Source organism: Calidris pugnax, unplaced genomic scaffold, assembly GCF_001431845.1.
Source record: "Calidris pugnax isolate Ruff unplaced genomic scaffold, ASM143184v1 scaffold335, whole genome shotgun sequence".
NCBI classification, from domain to species: domain Eukaryota; kingdom Metazoa; phylum Chordata; class Aves; order Charadriiformes; family Scolopacidae; genus Calidris; species Calidris pugnax.
This window is the reverse complement of record NW_015091148.1, coordinates 524,999-541,483: the sequence shown is the minus strand read 5'-3', so window position 1 is coordinate 541,483 and position 16,485 is coordinate 524,999. Positions and strand designations below refer to the sequence as shown.

General features: G+C 52.8%; 1 protein-coding gene and 1 long non-coding RNA gene across 2 annotated transcripts in view; one reads left to right on the top strand and one right to left on the bottom strand.

The window, feature by feature from the left end:
• Positions 1–19: 19 nt before the first annotated feature.
• Positions 20–4,744, top strand: LOC106897978. Its single transcript, XR_001413850.1, has 2 exons — positions 20–396; positions 3,991–4,744. It is a non-coding gene; the product is annotated as an uncharacterized LOC106897978 (long non-coding RNA).
• A 5,514-nt stretch (positions 4,745–10,258) lies between these two features.
• PHB (prohibitin) overlaps positions 10,259–16,485 on the bottom strand; it is a 30,802-nt gene continuing 24,575 nt past the window's right edge. Inside the window, exons 4-9 of the mRNA XM_014959042.1 lie at positions 16,414–16,485; positions 15,886–16,047; positions 15,321–15,463; positions 14,623–14,739; positions 13,424–13,519; positions 10,259–11,416 (exon numbers count right to left, since the gene is read on the bottom strand). Of these exons, the coding sequence (XP_014814528.1) occupies positions 11,204–11,416; positions 13,424–13,519; positions 14,623–14,739; positions 15,321–15,463; positions 15,886–16,047; positions 16,414–16,485 (803 nt within the window). The 3' untranslated portion in view covers positions 10,259–11,203. The remainder of the gene's footprint in view (positions 11,417–13,423; positions 13,520–14,622; positions 14,740–15,320; positions 15,464–15,885; positions 16,048–16,413) is intronic.

Sequence of the window (16,485 nt, the reverse complement as noted above, 5' to 3'; positions counted from 1 at the left end):
GGGGGGTGTGACGGGACAGGGAGGGCGCCGGATCCCCTCAGCGGGGCCCGACCGTTACTCCGCTGAGGTAATTAGAGAGGCCGCCCTAATTGCAGTCAGCTGAGCTGGGCATGCTGCGGCGAGCGCTCCGCCGGGCTGCGGCTAACCTCGGCCCACGCCTCGCCTCGCTCCGCTCCGCGGGCACCGCCGACGCTCCGGTGAAGGCCCCCGGTCGCAGCCCGGCAATGATGGCCGTAAATCCGTAAATGAGGAGCCGGGTCGGCGTCAGGCCTCGGGGCCCCGCTCCTCGCAGATAAATGGGGATAACACTTCACAGCAGCTGCGGCCTCGGGATGGGAGGTGCCTTCAAAGGGCCCTGTGTCGCGTAGGGTGACAGAGCTGCCCCTCAGGAGCCAGGTAAGAGCTTAAAAAGGCCTCATCAGTGAGGCCTTATCTGATTTACAGTAGCCAGAGGAGTCGGTCACTTCTGTCATTATGCCAAACCCCAGCTCCCACTTGTTAAAACTTTCCTCTCCCCTTAAAATACTAATAACTACTTAACTCTGGCCTGTGGTTTCATGATTACACCCACCTGCCCAGCCTAGGCCTGATGTATGAGGGAGATGTGACAAGAAGTAAATATTTTTTGGTGGTAGAGCTCCCCGTTGGTGGCAGGTACGGGGCTCACAAAAGGATGTGGGGAGGGTCAGGGCTGCTGCTTTCCAGGCTGGCACAGCATTTCACAGTGTACTACCTCTCCCAGGAAGCTGCGAAGCCTACTCTATAGCCCTGAAAACCACTGCTGAGTGCTGTGTAGGAGGGAAGAGCACTGCTGTGGTTTAGGTTTGGCGGCTGTAAAAGCATTAGTGAGAGTAGCAGGAAAAGGGGGAAGGGCACTGGCCCTTTTGGTAGTGTTAGCTGCTTCCCAGGGACTTGGGAATCTCTTGTGCCCAGTAGCTTTGGCTCCCTCTTGCCCGCTCTCAGGCTTGTGTTCCTGCTGTAGTCCCCCTTTTTAAATCCTTTAGTCTGCAGTCCCTTCTCTACCTGTGGTTTGCTTCCTCATCTGCTTTGCTTGCTGCAAATGCCCCTCCCCCTGAACAGTGTAGGCCACTTGATTTGAGGTTCTGCAAAAAATCTGTACACCCTCACTCCCCTGAAATGTAATATTCTGTGTCAGTGTCTTTCACCTGCTCTTGATTATTGAACATGCACAACCCAGATTTGAGCTGCCTGCGCAGAGCAGGGATTGGGGCTTTCAGAGTCAGTTCATGGTCAAATAAAAGGGGCAGGGTAGGCTGGGGAAGCCCCAGGATGGGATGGGAACAGCGGTGCCAGTTTTCTTCCTTGCCCCAGCAACCCCTTCTGCCGGGGCATGGGAAAGGAGCAGAGCAGGGTGTGCTTTGCTCTCACCAGCCCCATGGGAGCTGTTACTAGCTGGCCCAGTTCAAAGCAGGCCTGAGGCTGTTCTGATCTCTGCTGGGACCTGTGTATAGCTGGAGAAGGAAGGGGTAGCCAGGGGAGACCCCGGGCTTTGAGAGCATGGTCACTGCTCCGTCTTAGCCCAATGCCCTGGTGCAACGCAGCTTCTTGAGAAAAATAGAGAGAGGATGTCAGGGGATGTGGTGCTGCTGCTGGTGAACTGTATGCCTGTGAAAAGATGCCGTGTAGTAGAATTTCCTGCCTTGGAAAGGACAGGAAGAAAAATGCTGGGGACCTCTTTCTTAAAGCCATCAGGTATTTCAACACCCACAAAGGCAAAGCTACTGCTGGTGTCCGTCCATGGGACAAGAGTGGCCCAGGGCCTTGATGATCGATCTCTCTCCAGCCTGTGAGGAGAGCGCGTTTGGTTTCCCAGGCTGTGGTGTTATGCCCTCTTCTCTGATGCAGTCTGTGGTTTTCTAACCCGGCTTCCTTACCCTGAGCCTGCAGCGTCAGGTCCCCTCGTGTTGAGACAGCTAGTGGAGGGTTGCAGGAGCCTTTCCTGACAAAGGTGCTCTGCGTCCTCAGCTTCAAATGATGTCAGCAAAGGTGATTTCACTGCTCCCAGATAAGAGTTATGCAGAGATTAAAAGGAAGTGTTAAGTCCTGCTTTCTCGGGGGCACCAAGACTCTACACTTTAAAAAAAAAAAATATAAAAAAATCAGGGACCAAATGCAGATATCCCTGGATTTTAAAGGCCTTCTGACATGATGAAACCAAAACACTTGTCCTCATGGCCCTGTTGTGTCCCATCAGCAGTGGCCTAGGGAAGAGATGGTTGCAGAGGAGAGTGCCTCTTCCGAGCCTCCCTGTTTGGCTTCTGAATGCCCAGGGCACCCTGCAGTCGCACACTTTCTTCCCTGGGTGTTTGGCTAATGTAGGGTGACAGCTCCTCGTGCTGCTCCCAGGGAGGGATCCAGCTGAGAGGCTGGCTGTGGCACTCAGCCCTGTTCCCACAAGGAAGCCTGTTTCAGCTATTTACATCTCTCTCTTTGATCTAGCTTTTGACATGAGAAGACTTGTCAGCCAGGTAAAGGGAAACAAACAAAATGCAGCACCAGCCCCACATCTCTGCTCGCACATGATCCGCTCCCTAGCACACACCTGCCTCGCAGCCACAGATCCTTATCAGCCCTCTGATTTCCTTGCTGTCATCTCTGCTTTCCCTTCACACCCGTGCATAACTTCTAGAGGCAACTTTTTCTGCATCTTGTTCCCTGCGCGGTACGATGCTGGGGCTCCTGTGCCCACTCTCACTGGCATTTCCCTTCTTTCTAGAGTATAACCAGGGGGGTTATAACATGGTATAACCCTCCCGTGTCCTCCTCATTGCATGTGGTGCCAGGGACAGGTGATACAGATCTCCATTTCCTCCCTAAACTGCTGCCCTGTATCAGCAAGCAGCTGTCTGCAGCTCTCTCCAGAAGTAGCAGCAATACAGCAGTAGGTGACATTGTCCCTTCCTGGAAACCAGATTTTTTTTTTTTTTCCTGCTAAGCAGCTTAGGACCTTTAGGGTGAAAAGTACAAAAAAAAGTATGAGAATTTTCAGGGCTAGGGGCCTCGGACACAGCAGAACACAGCGTTACCCACCTGTGTTTTTTTCTAGAGGATTAGATGTTTTAGACTTGCTGAGAAAGCAAACTTAACGAGTTAAGAGTATTGTTGAGGTGCAGCGAGCTTTGTGGTGGGGAGAACCACGAGCACCAGCTGCAGAATAGTGTGGGACGGAGAAAATCAAACAGAGGTGAACTCCTGCTTTCATCAGCGATTCATTTTCCTGTGGCATGGGTAGGCTTCTTGGGTTTGCAAAGTTGGGTGTTCCTGGACAAGCCCCAAGCCATCTGCTCTGGTTATTTTATATGGCTTCAGGCAGCAAACCAGGGCTGAAATCCTCTAGTAAGGGAGATGTCTGCCCACAGACCCACACAAGCTGCGCTGCTGTGGGATGGGGCCCAGTTTACAAGAGTCCTTGGCTTTGCCCAGGCAGCCATGGGGCTCTGCTTCATCCAGACTCCTGCTTTGATGATTTTCTTGGGAAACTTGGCAGCCAGCAAACCAGCCCTTCTAGCCCTCCTCCTTCCCACAGCCAAGAGGGAGGTGGGCTGCCTTCCTGCTGTCCTACCTGTCTTCCTGCAGCAAGAGGTGACTCTTGGTGGCTTGTTGGTGCTGGTGACAGGGCTGGCGCTAAGCACAGCCACGTGGAACAGCACTGGAACAGCACTAGCCCTTCTCCGAGTGCTTTGCTGAGGCCTCCACATCATAACAGCTCTGTTTTGGGAACAGCCTGAACGGGGCACGACTTGACATTTGTGGGAGTGCAATTACAATTGGGACTTTGTCCTTCCCCAGGGAGAAGGGCCCTTGTAGGTAGATTCTGCTCAAGGACCCCGCAAGGGACGGGCCCTGCCCCACGAGGAAAACAGGCCAAGGGGGAGAAGAGAAACTGAGGCAGGGACAGGGTGCTAACACTTTACTGACCCAGTCTGCAACCCAGCCAGTGAACTCTCAGATTAATGCTTTATCTTTTAGGTATCCTGCTACGTCCTGCAAGATTCAGGATCCTCTCAAGCAATGGGAAAGGAAGCAAAAGGAAAACAAAAGGTTTTTCCTGCTGGTTCTTGTCACAGGAAGCCCTGCACTGTCTGAGGGAACCACCACCATTGAGTGCAGAGGCTCTGGGCTTTGAGACTCCATCAGAGCAAAGTAGAAGTTCAAGTAGAGGAAATTCCTGTTCCTATTCTCCTTTCTAGTTCAGTGTAAGGCCACAATTAAAGATTAACTGCCTCCAAATAATATGGCAGAGCTGACACCCACCAGCATCCCCTTGTGCCTGAGATCAGACCTTTGGAGCAGCAGGGTACGGGCAGAGTGGACACGCGATCAGCACCTGGGAAGTGGAACTCCAGACTTCGGTGGTGGTACCAGCAGCTTCAACTTTGCCCTTCTGAGAAGACACTCTCAGCCCTCCCTGACAAATGTTTTAATGCAGCAAGTGCCTGGGTGCTGAGGGGCAGCTCTTCAGGGACCCAGCACAGCCAGCTGATTTCAGCATGGTTTTGCAGGGTCTTGTGCATTTAAGGGGTTGAACTCAGCCTGGGCAGGGCAGCAGTAACAGCCTTGTATAATGCAGAAAAGCCTGGCACATCCTTATGTGGGTTATTAACTTTCTTTGGGGGCCTGGGGGGTAAGGTGGTAACATGACTGTATTTCCAGAGCCATCAGTCTCTGCATAAAAATCATGCTAAAAATATAAAATAAAAAGACCTCTTTGGGGCGAGCCTTGGTTTTGTGTGTTTTGTGTTTTCTTTTTTTTTTTAATTAAATAAAGTAAAACAGATTCTGAGATACAGCAGTTGGACAAGAGCAGGGTGGGAGTGAGGGAAACTCAACTTACAGAACTGGGCTTTTACTCTTTGTGGTCTATTTGATCGACTTTGATGCTGTGCTGTAATCTCAGGCGGTCTCCCAGCAGCCTGCCTGCATAAGGGAAGTTCTAACGTTTGTGCTGGGGTAATTGTTAAATGGAAACATCACCAAAGCAGGCTGTTAGAGACATTTCTGTTCCTGCATTAAAGAGCACCTCTGCTTAGCTCAGCATCAACCCCTACCAAAGCAGTGCAAGTAGGGTCCATGTACCTCAGCTGGTGAGGAACAAACTGGTTTAACTGGAGTCCTTTCCATTGACACCCAATCTTCCAGCCTAGCTTTTTGTGCAGGAGCTTCCTTCTGGGTGTGAAAAGCTGTGCTTGGGAAGAAGATGCTGTGACAGAGGAAACAGATGTATTTACCAGCTTTGGAGATGGGGGGCTGCAAGACTTATCCCCATGAAAGTCACATTTGAATTAATGTCTCTGGGATAGATTCACCTTGTTCAGACTTAACCCCTGCTTCCTTCCTGTTCTCGCCTCTCTCGAGTATTTTTAACCTGCCCCTTCAGAGGCGTCCTGCTCGCGCTCTTCCCTGGCCTCCTCCTGCCCTTCCTGCCCCCACCACCACGGTGGACATGGACACCTCTTGCATCTTCCAGTGACTCCTCCTTCTGCACTGCTGTCCTGCAGCTCGGTTTGGGACAGTTTCCCATGCTCATGCACAGCTTTGGTTTGTCAGAGATCAGGGATAACTCCCTGCAGGTTCCTGACTCGGTCCAGATCGGCGTTGTGTGCTGACCCAGGGTGGGGAACCCCAAATGCTGCTTTTACAGCAGCAGTGAAGCTCAGCCTCCCACGGGAGCTTCCCAGCCTCTCCAGCTCCTCTCCTTTCCGAGGATGTGCTCAGCAAGAGCTGGATGCCTGCCCCGCCAGGTCTTTTCCCCATAGATTTGTTTTTGGGGTGGTGTTTTTGCTTTTTATGGGTGGGGAAAACAAACCGAGCATGGCTGTGGGCGAGCATGTGGTTACAAGAAGTATCCACCGTATTTTTCTAAAGACATCAGGTGCTTCTCTCTCTGAAAGTTTGTTCTGCATCCCCTAGATAGAACACACTTCATGTTTGTGCCCACTCACCCCAATACCTCTCTAGCTGGGGCAGTCCTCTCCTGCTTCACCCAGTAGAAAACCAAAGCACAAGAAGTCAAGTCATCCCCAAGTAAACCTGACCTGAGAGTTACACTGTGTAAGTCAGGACTCGCTGGACTGAAGTCAGCTCGGTTCCCCTGATGGAAAACAGGCACACGAGGAACGTCTCACCCCCCCAGCACTGGATAGTGCCAGGCGAGGAATAATTAAACCAAATTTGGCCCTAAGAATTGCTGCCTGTCTCCCGGCCGAGCTGAGCTCCAGCCTGGCGCAGGACATGATTTCCTACCCCCTTCCACAAGTGCTTTCTCCCCCCGCAGCCCCCGCCACATCCTCTGTGTTTCAGGACAGAGGCATTTTCTGCTAGATCCACTTGGATATAAACAGCACAAAGGAAGCAATAAGGAAACTCCTCCCTATCCTTTGCTCTAACCACTTCAGACGTGCTGCCAGCTCGCTGCAGGGCACAAATTATCACAGACTCGGGGAGCTCCCTTACCTGGAGAGGCTTCGGCTCCGGTGGCTCAGCGGAGGTCAGGAGCAGATGCCCGTTTCAGCGCAACGGCCCCGCTGCGAATCACAGCTGCTCGGAGCGCCTGTCCATGTGGGGCTGTCGGCCTCCTCCTCCTCACACGTCAGGTAGGCTGGTTATCTATTGAATAGGGAGAGAGCGCGGGTGAGAGAGAGAGAGAGGGTGAACACACAGAGGAAATCAGGCAGTTTCCTGTTTGTTTATCGTGAACAAAAGCTTGTTTGGCTGGTCTGAGTGCTGCTGGCCCAGCTGCTGCGGGTGCTGCAGAGCTGAGCTCTGCCACTGGCATGAAAGGAAGGGGAAGCAAGGGAAAGGCTCCCAGGAAGAAAACCAAAACCTGCCCCAGTGGGTAGGGAGATACCACCTTGGCTTGTAGGACCTCTGATGTGTGAAGGTGGCAACCAACCACTGCTCTTTGGTCTCAAGAGGGAGCTGCCTTGTGGCAGCAGAGAGGGCTGCAGTCTCCTTCATACAGGGCCCTTTAGTCACCCCATTTCCAGCAGACCTTTACCCAAAACCTGGTACTGCGGTTTAGTTTTTGGGCTGTTTTCAGAGAAATACAGCCCATGAGCCTGTGCTGCCGTTCTTCCAACTGCTCTGGGGCCACTAAACTACAGGGCTTCGGATTAAAGCTCTTACCAACACTGGGCCCTCCCGTATGAGTTCCTCACACTCATGGACACAAGGACTCCGTGCTGGTTTCTGATGCCAAGCCAAAGCAACTTGTGCCTCTGAAGTCCCACCTGGACATTTCTGTTGTTCCTGCCCTGGTAATAAACTAGGGATGGCCTTTGGCGGGTGGGAAAGGAGGGATGCTCAAAGGGCTGCAAGGAGGTCGGGCTTCACACCTTTCCGTGTGCTGCCTCAGGTGAGAGGAGCTAAAACCTGGGGCTGGAGAAGCTCAGCAGAGTGAAACGGGCGTCAGAGGTTTCCAGGCACAGGGACTAACCCCTCCCACCTTCCTGGCCGAGTCGTGCTGCCCGTCTCACACCAGGTTGGGCTTTTTCTTCCTTGCCCGGAGACTGTGCTATTGTGTTTGCCCTCATCCCTGTCCTCTCCTTGTGTCGCTGCCCGGGGCAGGGTGACCTCCCGGCTCACCCGTCCCCGCGGAGGCCGAGGGACACCCCGCGGTCCCCGCTGTCCCTGGGTGAGGAGCAGCGTCGCTGCTGCCCTCTGCTGGAGAGCGGCCTGGCTGCCGCCTCAGCCTGCCCTCAGCCTGCTGCTGGAAAAGGTGACCTCTTCATAAGTGTCCTTCCTGCCCCACACGGTCTGTCACAGCAGCAAAGCTACAGCCTTCATCGCCCACCCCCAAAACACCCCCAGCCCCAAGACTTTGGTGCTGAGTGTAACAGTTTGTGGGGAAAATGGAAAGATCCGGGAGGACCTGGTGTGAGTCAGCTCTGGGGGGGAGAGCCTGACAGGAGGGCACTGAATTCTGACTAATGAACACCCAGGGCAGAAGTCGGGGGCAGAGCCTTTCTCCGAGTAAATTTTTGGGCCATTTTAGCTGGGTTGCTTTCTCCAGCCCAGTATCACATCCAGCCGTCTCCTCCCTTCAAGCACCATCATCCAGCGGCTTCCCACCTCTGATCATGGCTTACCTGGGGCTGAAGTGTCCCACCCAAAAGACGTGGCATATGGTGGTCGTGGGCTACTGTGCCCTGGCCGATGGTTGCTCCTCCGGGCATGGTCACAAGGCAGCCCCTCTCCTGCTGTAAGGATGAGGTGAAGGAGGAAGATTTGCGTTTCTGGAGCATCTCCAGCACCTTTGTTCACAAGAGAGTTGCGAAGGACGGGCAGCCCTTGCAATAGCCCTGCCCTGCAGCTGGGAGCCAGCCCTGCTCGGGGGGAGCAGAGCAGCAGGTGACAGGTGAGGGACACCAGGCTGATGGCGTGGTTTACACAGACTCTCTGGAAGGGCAAACCAGGGCCTGCACAACAAAACTCTGCCCTCAGTACAGAGCCACACGCCTCGACCCTCTGTCTTGTTTCTCCAGCCCAGGTCGTGCTCCGCTTTCGCAGGCAAGTTTTTGTTAAGGCCAACAAGGTGAGAAACACCAAAGGGAGAGGGTGGGACACCTTGTTTGTTGGCGTGGCGAGGGCAGCCTGCCTTCGTGTTACCCAGGCTCTTTCTGCTGCCCTGACAAGTAAAGCACCGAGAGCTCACACCCTGCAACACCTCCCCAGCGCTGCCGGGGAAGGGGCAGCGTCCTGGGCACCCTCCACCTGGGCACCCTCCAGCTCTCCTTAGTCCAGCCTGGGCCAGGAGCTCCAGGCAGCCCAGTCCCTGACTACACAATCTCAACTTCTTTTTTGTTCTGTTTTTGCCTCAAGGAACCTGCCAGCACCTGGGAAGTTTGGCAGAGGATGGAGGGCAGGGCGCGCTCACTGCTGGGCAGCTCTGGGAGCAGCATCCATCCAGCAAAGAGACAGCTCTTTCCTCACACAGTCTCCCTCTGCATCCCCCTCAAAACCACGTCCTGGCTTTACGGTCACTGCTCCTCCCTGAAGGCAGACACAGCTCGATGTTCCGCGTGGTCTACAAGGCTGAAGAGCAGCTATAAACACAGTATAAACAGGGGGTTCAGCCAGCACACACCCAGGCAGCTACAGGTTCAAGAGCAGCTTTGAAGTCCGATGAGTTCATGGCAGGTTTAGGCATTAAGTGAGGCAGAGCGAGGGTAAAGCAGCAGTTAACAGCCAGGGAACATTTGTAAAAAGAATTACACCCAAAAGCAAAGGAAACGGTGATTAATCGGACCCAGGGGTCACCGTTAGAGCCTCAGACACCTCCTCCAGAGAGGCCAACAGCAAAAGCAGCAGGAAACACTCCACACTCCACTGCGAACGCAGAGCTGGAGGGAGAAGCAATGCAGAGCCACAGGAGCCGAGGAGGGATTTCAGACACGCTGTTCTGAGCCCAACACCTGGAGCATGAAACTAACGGAGAGAAACGCAGGAAACACTGAGGGGGCTTTAAAAGGAGCCTTGGGAGAAAAGTGGAAGCTTCCTTACAAGTGTCTGAAGCGGTAAACCAGAAGAATAAAGAACAAGAACGCCGGAGGGGGAAAGGGGTCTGGAAGTTATTTGGGAGTTATGGACCCGACTGCTCAGCTGCTTAAAATATTTTGCAAGCTCAGGCACCTCATCACTGCAGGAGCATTCCCTGCCCAGCAGAAAAAGCAGGCAAGGCTTTCCATTTCGCCGGAGGCGAGGGCAACGACCCAAAACGAGCCCACCGTTCACAGCAGCTTTCCTGAGGGGTCAACATCCTCAGGGTAGTGCTGACACCCACCCAGGGCTGTTGCTGGGGGATAACAGACACCGTACAAGTACCCCCTTTGCAGGATGGGGTAATGCTGTGCCAGGCTAGTACCACGCCTTCTGACCGGTGTGAGGTTCTCTGCAGACTGTACCTGGTACAATACACCCGTTTTCTCTCCAACAGCAGTGTTGCATCAAAAGAGCACCCTGGAGAATGTAGGCAGATGCAGTAAATGGCAGCCTGAAACAAGGGAAAGCAATTAAAAGCCCTCACAATAACCTCAAGATACTCTCAGCCTTACCTTCTTGTAGGAGTTCAGCCTAAGAATCACATTTTGAGCTTTTAGGTTGTCAGGAGCAAGCCCTCTTTGCCTGCGCTAAGCGACTTTTATCCAAATAATCCAGCACAAGCACGAGGTGTCTTGCTCCACTGACCCAACCTTCATTCTTCTGAGATATTACCAAAAAACACCCCACACTACCACACTTAGGACCGTGACATTTATTGAAGGCTGGTTACACAATCTCACCCATCACATCCTCCTCACGATTCAGTTTCCCTAAATAAAAAGAGCATTGATGCAACAGAGAATTCTGCCCACCTCCGACTGCCTGAGCCCCGGAGCACCGAGTCATCCCCTCTTTATCCCAGGTGCCATCTGGAACAGACCAACTGCCACTTCCACTGACCTTGGTGTGACAGAAGGGCAGGCAGCAGCCAACAGATCGGTGTGCGGCCGCGGCAGGGGGAGAAGCGGAGATGTCCCATGTACATGAGAAGTATTTCCTGCAGAGGAAGTATCTTCTCCTCCGTGCCTGAAATCCATCTACTACATAAAGCAAATCTCTGCAGTTCTCACCCCCGGCCACGATCCGCTCGATCTGTGCCCCAGCTATCAGTGCCACGGCTCACACGGGCACAGCAGAGCCACTGTCCTAACGGCTGAGGTGTCCTCTTCCTCCCAGCTGACACCTGAGGAGACTGGCTGGACAGAGGAGCGAGCCCCGCGCGTCCCTGTTCCATAGCCCAGGAGCTGTGAGTCTGTAACGACCCCGGCTCAGCCAGCCTGAAGGCACCGAATCGCCGTGACACCGGACTGGGACAGCACCCTCCCGGGCAGGGAGTCACCTGGGCTGCCTGTTTGTCCCAGGAGTGAACAGATGGAAACTCTGCTCCTGTTGCTCAAACTGCCTGGAAAGGGGCAATTCTCAAACCTAGCTTAATGGTCAGTGGGGCCGCTCCTCTGACCGTACACGGGAGGAATGCAGGTTTGTTGTCAAGAGCGTTCAGTTTTATTTGATTAAGATTTCAAAATGGGTCAAATTTTAATTTCCCCTGCTTTTACCAATGAGGAAATCGCAAAGATTCTTTTGGAAAGGGCTGATCTGGTAGGCAGAGGTGATCAGGTTAGCTGTGGCTGCAGAAGCAGGGTCACTGGGGCAGCTGGAGGAGCACGGACTGTCCGGAGGGCAGGTAGGTGATGTTGCGGGACCGGGAGAGCTGGTAGGCGATGTCCTCGGCCGCCTCCAGCTTCCGCAGCTCGATCAGGCCGTCGCCCGCCGTGGCCAGGGAGTTGGCGATCAGCTCGGCCGCCTTCGAGTCCCCCTCCGCAGAGATGACAGCTGCCTTCTTCTGCTGCTCAGCCTGGGAGCACACAGTGAGAAGGGGAATAAGCAATAGAAAACAAGAGCAAAAGGGAGGTGATTGTGCCCCTGTACTCAGCACTGGGGAGGCCACACCTCGAGTGTTGTGTCCAGTTTTGGGCACCTCAATCCAAGAGAGATCTGGAGGTGCTGGAGCGAGTGCAGAGGAGGGCAACGAAGCTGGTGAGGGGGCTGGAAAACAAATCCTATGAGGAGCAGCTGAGGGAGTTGGGGCTGTTTAGTGTGAGGAAGAGGAGGCTGAGGGGAGACCTCATCACTCTCTACAACTACTTGAAAGGACACTGTAGAGGGGTTGGTGCTGGTCTCTTCTCACAGGTAATTAGTGACAGAACGAGAGGGAACGGCTTCAAGCTCCAACAGGGGAGGTTTAGATTGAACATTAGGAAAGAATTTTTCACCCAAAGAGTGGTCGGGCGTTGGAAGAGGCTGCCCAGGGAGGGGGTGGAGTCCCCATCCCTGGCTGTGTTTAAGGGCCGTTTAGATGCAGTGCTGAGGGACATGGTGTAGGGGAGGACTTTGTAGAGTAGGGGAGATGGTTGGACTCGATGATCCCAAGGGTCTCTTCCAACCTCAATGATTCTATGATTCTATGAAAAGAGAAGGAAGGTGCTGCTGTCACGTTTGAAATATAAATTCCCACTTAGTTCTTGTCCCCACTAGGAGAGCTAAGATAGAAGGTGATTTCATTTTAAAGCTGTATTCTCTTAGACTGTTTTTCTGCCTACTGTGGGAAGAAGCTTGAAAAATGATCTTGAAATTGCTTTATCAGTCTTAAGCTCATGAAACATTAACCCACCATAGGGTTTTCTTTCTCTGTGAAAGATTCGAGAACTTCAGTGGAGTTAAAACCAGGTCAGATAAACACTTCTGCTGTTTAATCACCCTGCTGATTACATGCATCTTACTGCATCCACTGGATTAATTTGGGGTGTAGTTACAGTTTCTTGCAGTCTGAACGGGCACATGTTCTCAGCTGTAGCTCTCTGTGAAAGATTCGAGAACTTCAGTGGAGTTAAAACCAGGTCAGATAAACACTTCTGCTGTTTAATCACCCTGCTGATTACATGCATCTTACTGCATCCACTGGATTAATTTGGGGTGTAGTTACAGTTTCTTGCAGTCTGAACGGGCACATGTTCTCAGCTGTAGGTAGAGGGTACTTTAACATGAAATTGGTTCTGTGGATGGTGCCGAGGTCCTGGGCTGAGCTGAGATTGCATGATGCAGGGACACTCCTCGGACACAGGCTCCTGTGCCCACAGTATCAAACACCACAGAAAGCTTTGGCCACCCTCCCAAAATTCACAAAGAGCAGGATCACTTGGGTTGTAAATCTCAACCCTGAACCCCATTTCTAACTGACATTTTCTCCTGAGTGCTGTTTCCTCCCTCCTCGTCCACACAGACATGTCTGTTCAGCATTCCAGTAAGACTGTGACACCATATTACAAGAAAAAAAGACCCACAAACCCAACCTCAGGCTTTATCTATCCAACAGTCACATGCCAGAGCTGAGAAACCATGTCACCATTATGACCCCAAGTGACTTTGTCATTCAACCTGCCCAGTCCCCTGAACAGGTGAGTTGGAGCGGGAAGGAGATACCAGGAACCATTTCCAAGTTTCTCAGAAGGACAAGGTACCTTTTCCACGATGAATCTGGCTCTCTCTGCTTCTTGCTGGGCTACTTGCTTCATTTCCACCGCCTCCGTGAACTCCTTGCCAAAGGTCAGATGGGTCTGCAGGGCAGAAACCAAGCAACGGTCACCAGGCTGTGACAGTTTAAAGCAGCACCACCGCGACCCACGCAGCTCCCGGGGGGACACGGCGTGCCCTTATTGGTGAAACTGCAGAGCTGAGAAACCATGTCACCATTATGACCCCAAGTGACTTTGTCATTCAACCTGCCCGGTCCCCTGAACAGGCGAGTTGGAGCGGGAAGGAGATACCAGGAACCATTTCCAAGTTTCCCAGAAGGACAAGGTACCTTTTCCACGATGAATCTGGCTCTCTCTGCTTCTTGCTGGGCTACTTGCTTCATTTCCACCGCCTCCGTGAACTCCTTGCCAAAGGTCAGATGGGTCTGCAGGGCAGAAACCAAGCAACAGTCACCAGGCTGTGACAGTTTAAAGCGGCACCACTGCGACCCACGCAGCTCCCGGGGGGACACGGCGTGCCCTTATTGGTGAAACTGGAGTGGAGATGGAAAGCCAGTATCCCTGTAAGAATAGAAACTGGGACAAGCCTCCCCATCTGGTTTTGAAGTCCTAAGGGATACACCACACGTGCAGCTCCAGACCAGTCACACCAGTACCTTCAGAGACACACCATCCTGCTCAGGCACTTGGCAGAGGGAGCTCTGCTCGCCCAGTGCCCCCCTCCCCGGCAGCCACACTGCACCTTTCCTGCCCCATTGTGCACTGGTTTGCTCCTGGGCTGTTTGGGCTGGGATGGGGGAAAAGTGAATTTCCTTCAGGAGGGCGCTTTAGTGGGAAGCGCCAGATACAGAGAGTCAAACCCTCACAGTTTTGCAGAAACAAAGTCACCTTTCTGCAAAGCCAAATCAAAGAGCTCGTTTCCCTCTCCTCTCAGCAGGCTTTTGAGGGAAGCCCCAGAAGAGAGAGGGAGAGGGGCATGTACCAGTCAGATTACAACAGATTTAATTTACAAAGTTTATAGGGAGATAGGAGAGGGAGGAGGGGAGAGCTTGAACAGCCTTAGAAGACAACACAATCCAGAGAAAACCTAATGCTTTATAGGAAAAAGGATGCTATCAAAAGCATATTTTCACTACCTCCTCATGCCTAAGCACTTTATCCCTGTGTTTCGGGGTGCTTGTGGAACAGTGGGTGTCCCTAAAGCACCGTGCAGCCTGACCCACCATCCACAGAAGCATTTGCTCTTCATTTTACCCATAAAAGCCCTGCAACAGCAGAGTCTGTCGACGCGTCAGTGCAGCAGAGCCTTCAAGGGCTTGCTCAAGGTCACTGAAGGCCGGAGACAAAGCCAGAGGTACTGACTTGAGCTGCAGTCACTCCATCACGTGCAACTGCAGCCAGAAAAACATAGTCCATGTGTCCAAACCTCCAGCCCACCCTCCTCTGGCCTTCCCTCACCGAGTCTCTTCTCCACTGCTCTTACTTGGGCTCACTCCAAAGAGAGAAATCACAAAAGGAGAACTCTTACCAAGGACACGTCGTCCAGGATGAGCCCGAAGGTCGCTGCTCTCTCCGTGAGGTCTTCGCTCACTTGCCTGGAGACCAGCTCTCTCTGAGTGATCAGTTCTCCAGCATCAAAGCGAGCCTGGAATGGGGGTGGACACCAGTGAGAAGACAGCTCTGGGAAGCGACGGATTTTCCGTGTCCTGCCCATCTTTGCAACCCCAAGCCCCAGCGTTAACCCACTTCTCCCAGAGCCAGCAAACACCGAGCTGCCCAGGCACGCGAGAAGAGAGAAAGACTTAATGACTGCAAATTTAATTAAGCTGGAGGGTAGGTTGTCCACTTGAGTTTCTAACATAAAAGCTGGGCTAAAGCTGGTTAGTGACTATTTGGCAGTTCCCAGGGGGTGCTTCCAAACCCAGAGATCTTTGGTAAGTGAAATCTAAGAATACAGAAGTGAAACCCCCAGGGGTGACTCCCAGCCCCAGGAGCAGAGATGGAAACCCCTTTCCATCTAGAGATCATCCAAGGTGAATCGAGTCACAATGACTGAGACACAAACAATTAGCAGAGCCACAATTAGCTTTTCTGGATGGCCCGTGAGAGCCTGGGGGGTGGAAAGAGCAGTCTTAGTCTGGAGCATGACACATTCCACGCTCCAGCGGGTCCCTCAACGCTAAAAAGAGGATGAGCAGAGCCCAGCAGCTCCCACACTGTCCTTACCACAACAGACTTGAGGATTTCGGTTGTGATTGAGGGCAGGACACGCTCGTCGTAGTCCTCTCCAATACTGGTGAAAATGCGGGGTAACTGGGCGGTCACTGGTCTGAACAGGATGCGCAGCGTGATGTTCACGTTCTGCAGATCTGTGGGAAGAGAGTCACGAGTTTAGCGGCAAACCAGAGGGACAGGAGACATCCTGAAGCTGTCCTCCCAGGGCAACTAAAGGAGAAATAACAAACAAGAAATCCAGATTCCTTTTTGCCAGCAGAGAAGAGTTATTTTTACTAATTCTTTCACCGTGGGATCCAAATCTTTCTAACAGATAAGAATGAAGCTTGGGTTTGTTTGTGATGCGGGGAATTACTTGCCCTACTGTAAAGGCAGAGATTTTACATTGAGAGGGACGACTTGCAGGACTGAAGGAAGGGTCCCTCAACTAAAAATACAGATGAAACCATTCCTGACTCCGTGCCAAACTGGATTCACGTGGGATCTCCGTATCCAGAAGAAAACCAAATCATGAGAGCACCTGGTTCTGGCGGGGCTGCGGGGTCCCAGCGCTCACCTTTGCTGCCGGTGATGACGGGAATGTTGCGGGGGCGAGAGCGGCAGTCGAAGATGATGGGTTTCTGCACCCAGGGGATGAGGAAGTGGGTACCTTCTCCCACCACCGTGTCCTGGACCCCGCGGAATCGGTCGAAGATGACGGCTCTGTGACCTGCATCAACTGGAGAAGAGAAGGGCAAGTCAAGTGTGGTTCCTCTACTGCCACCCATTGCACCTGCACACCCCCAAAACCTCCTCCTCCCTGCTCTCCTGGGGACAGATAAAGCCTTTTGATACAGGAGACTGATGAAATTAATTAGATCTTTTGGTGCAACAAGGCCAAGAGGAGACGCAGCCGTGACTCCCGGCCCCCCAGTCCCCTCCCAAGGTATGAAAAACAGCCCAGCAAGGCTTCCCGTCTGCTCCTCCCCTGGTGCCGTTAGCAATAAAAGCACAAAGCAGCCAAGATACTGACAAAAAGGAAAAAAAAAATAAAAATATATATATATAAAAAACGAACTGGAAGCGCTTGGCTTCTCCCACTCACCATTGTAAAGAGCAGAATTGACAACTCCACCTGCCACAGCCAACCCCAGGCCCAGCTTCCCCAGGCTTTCAA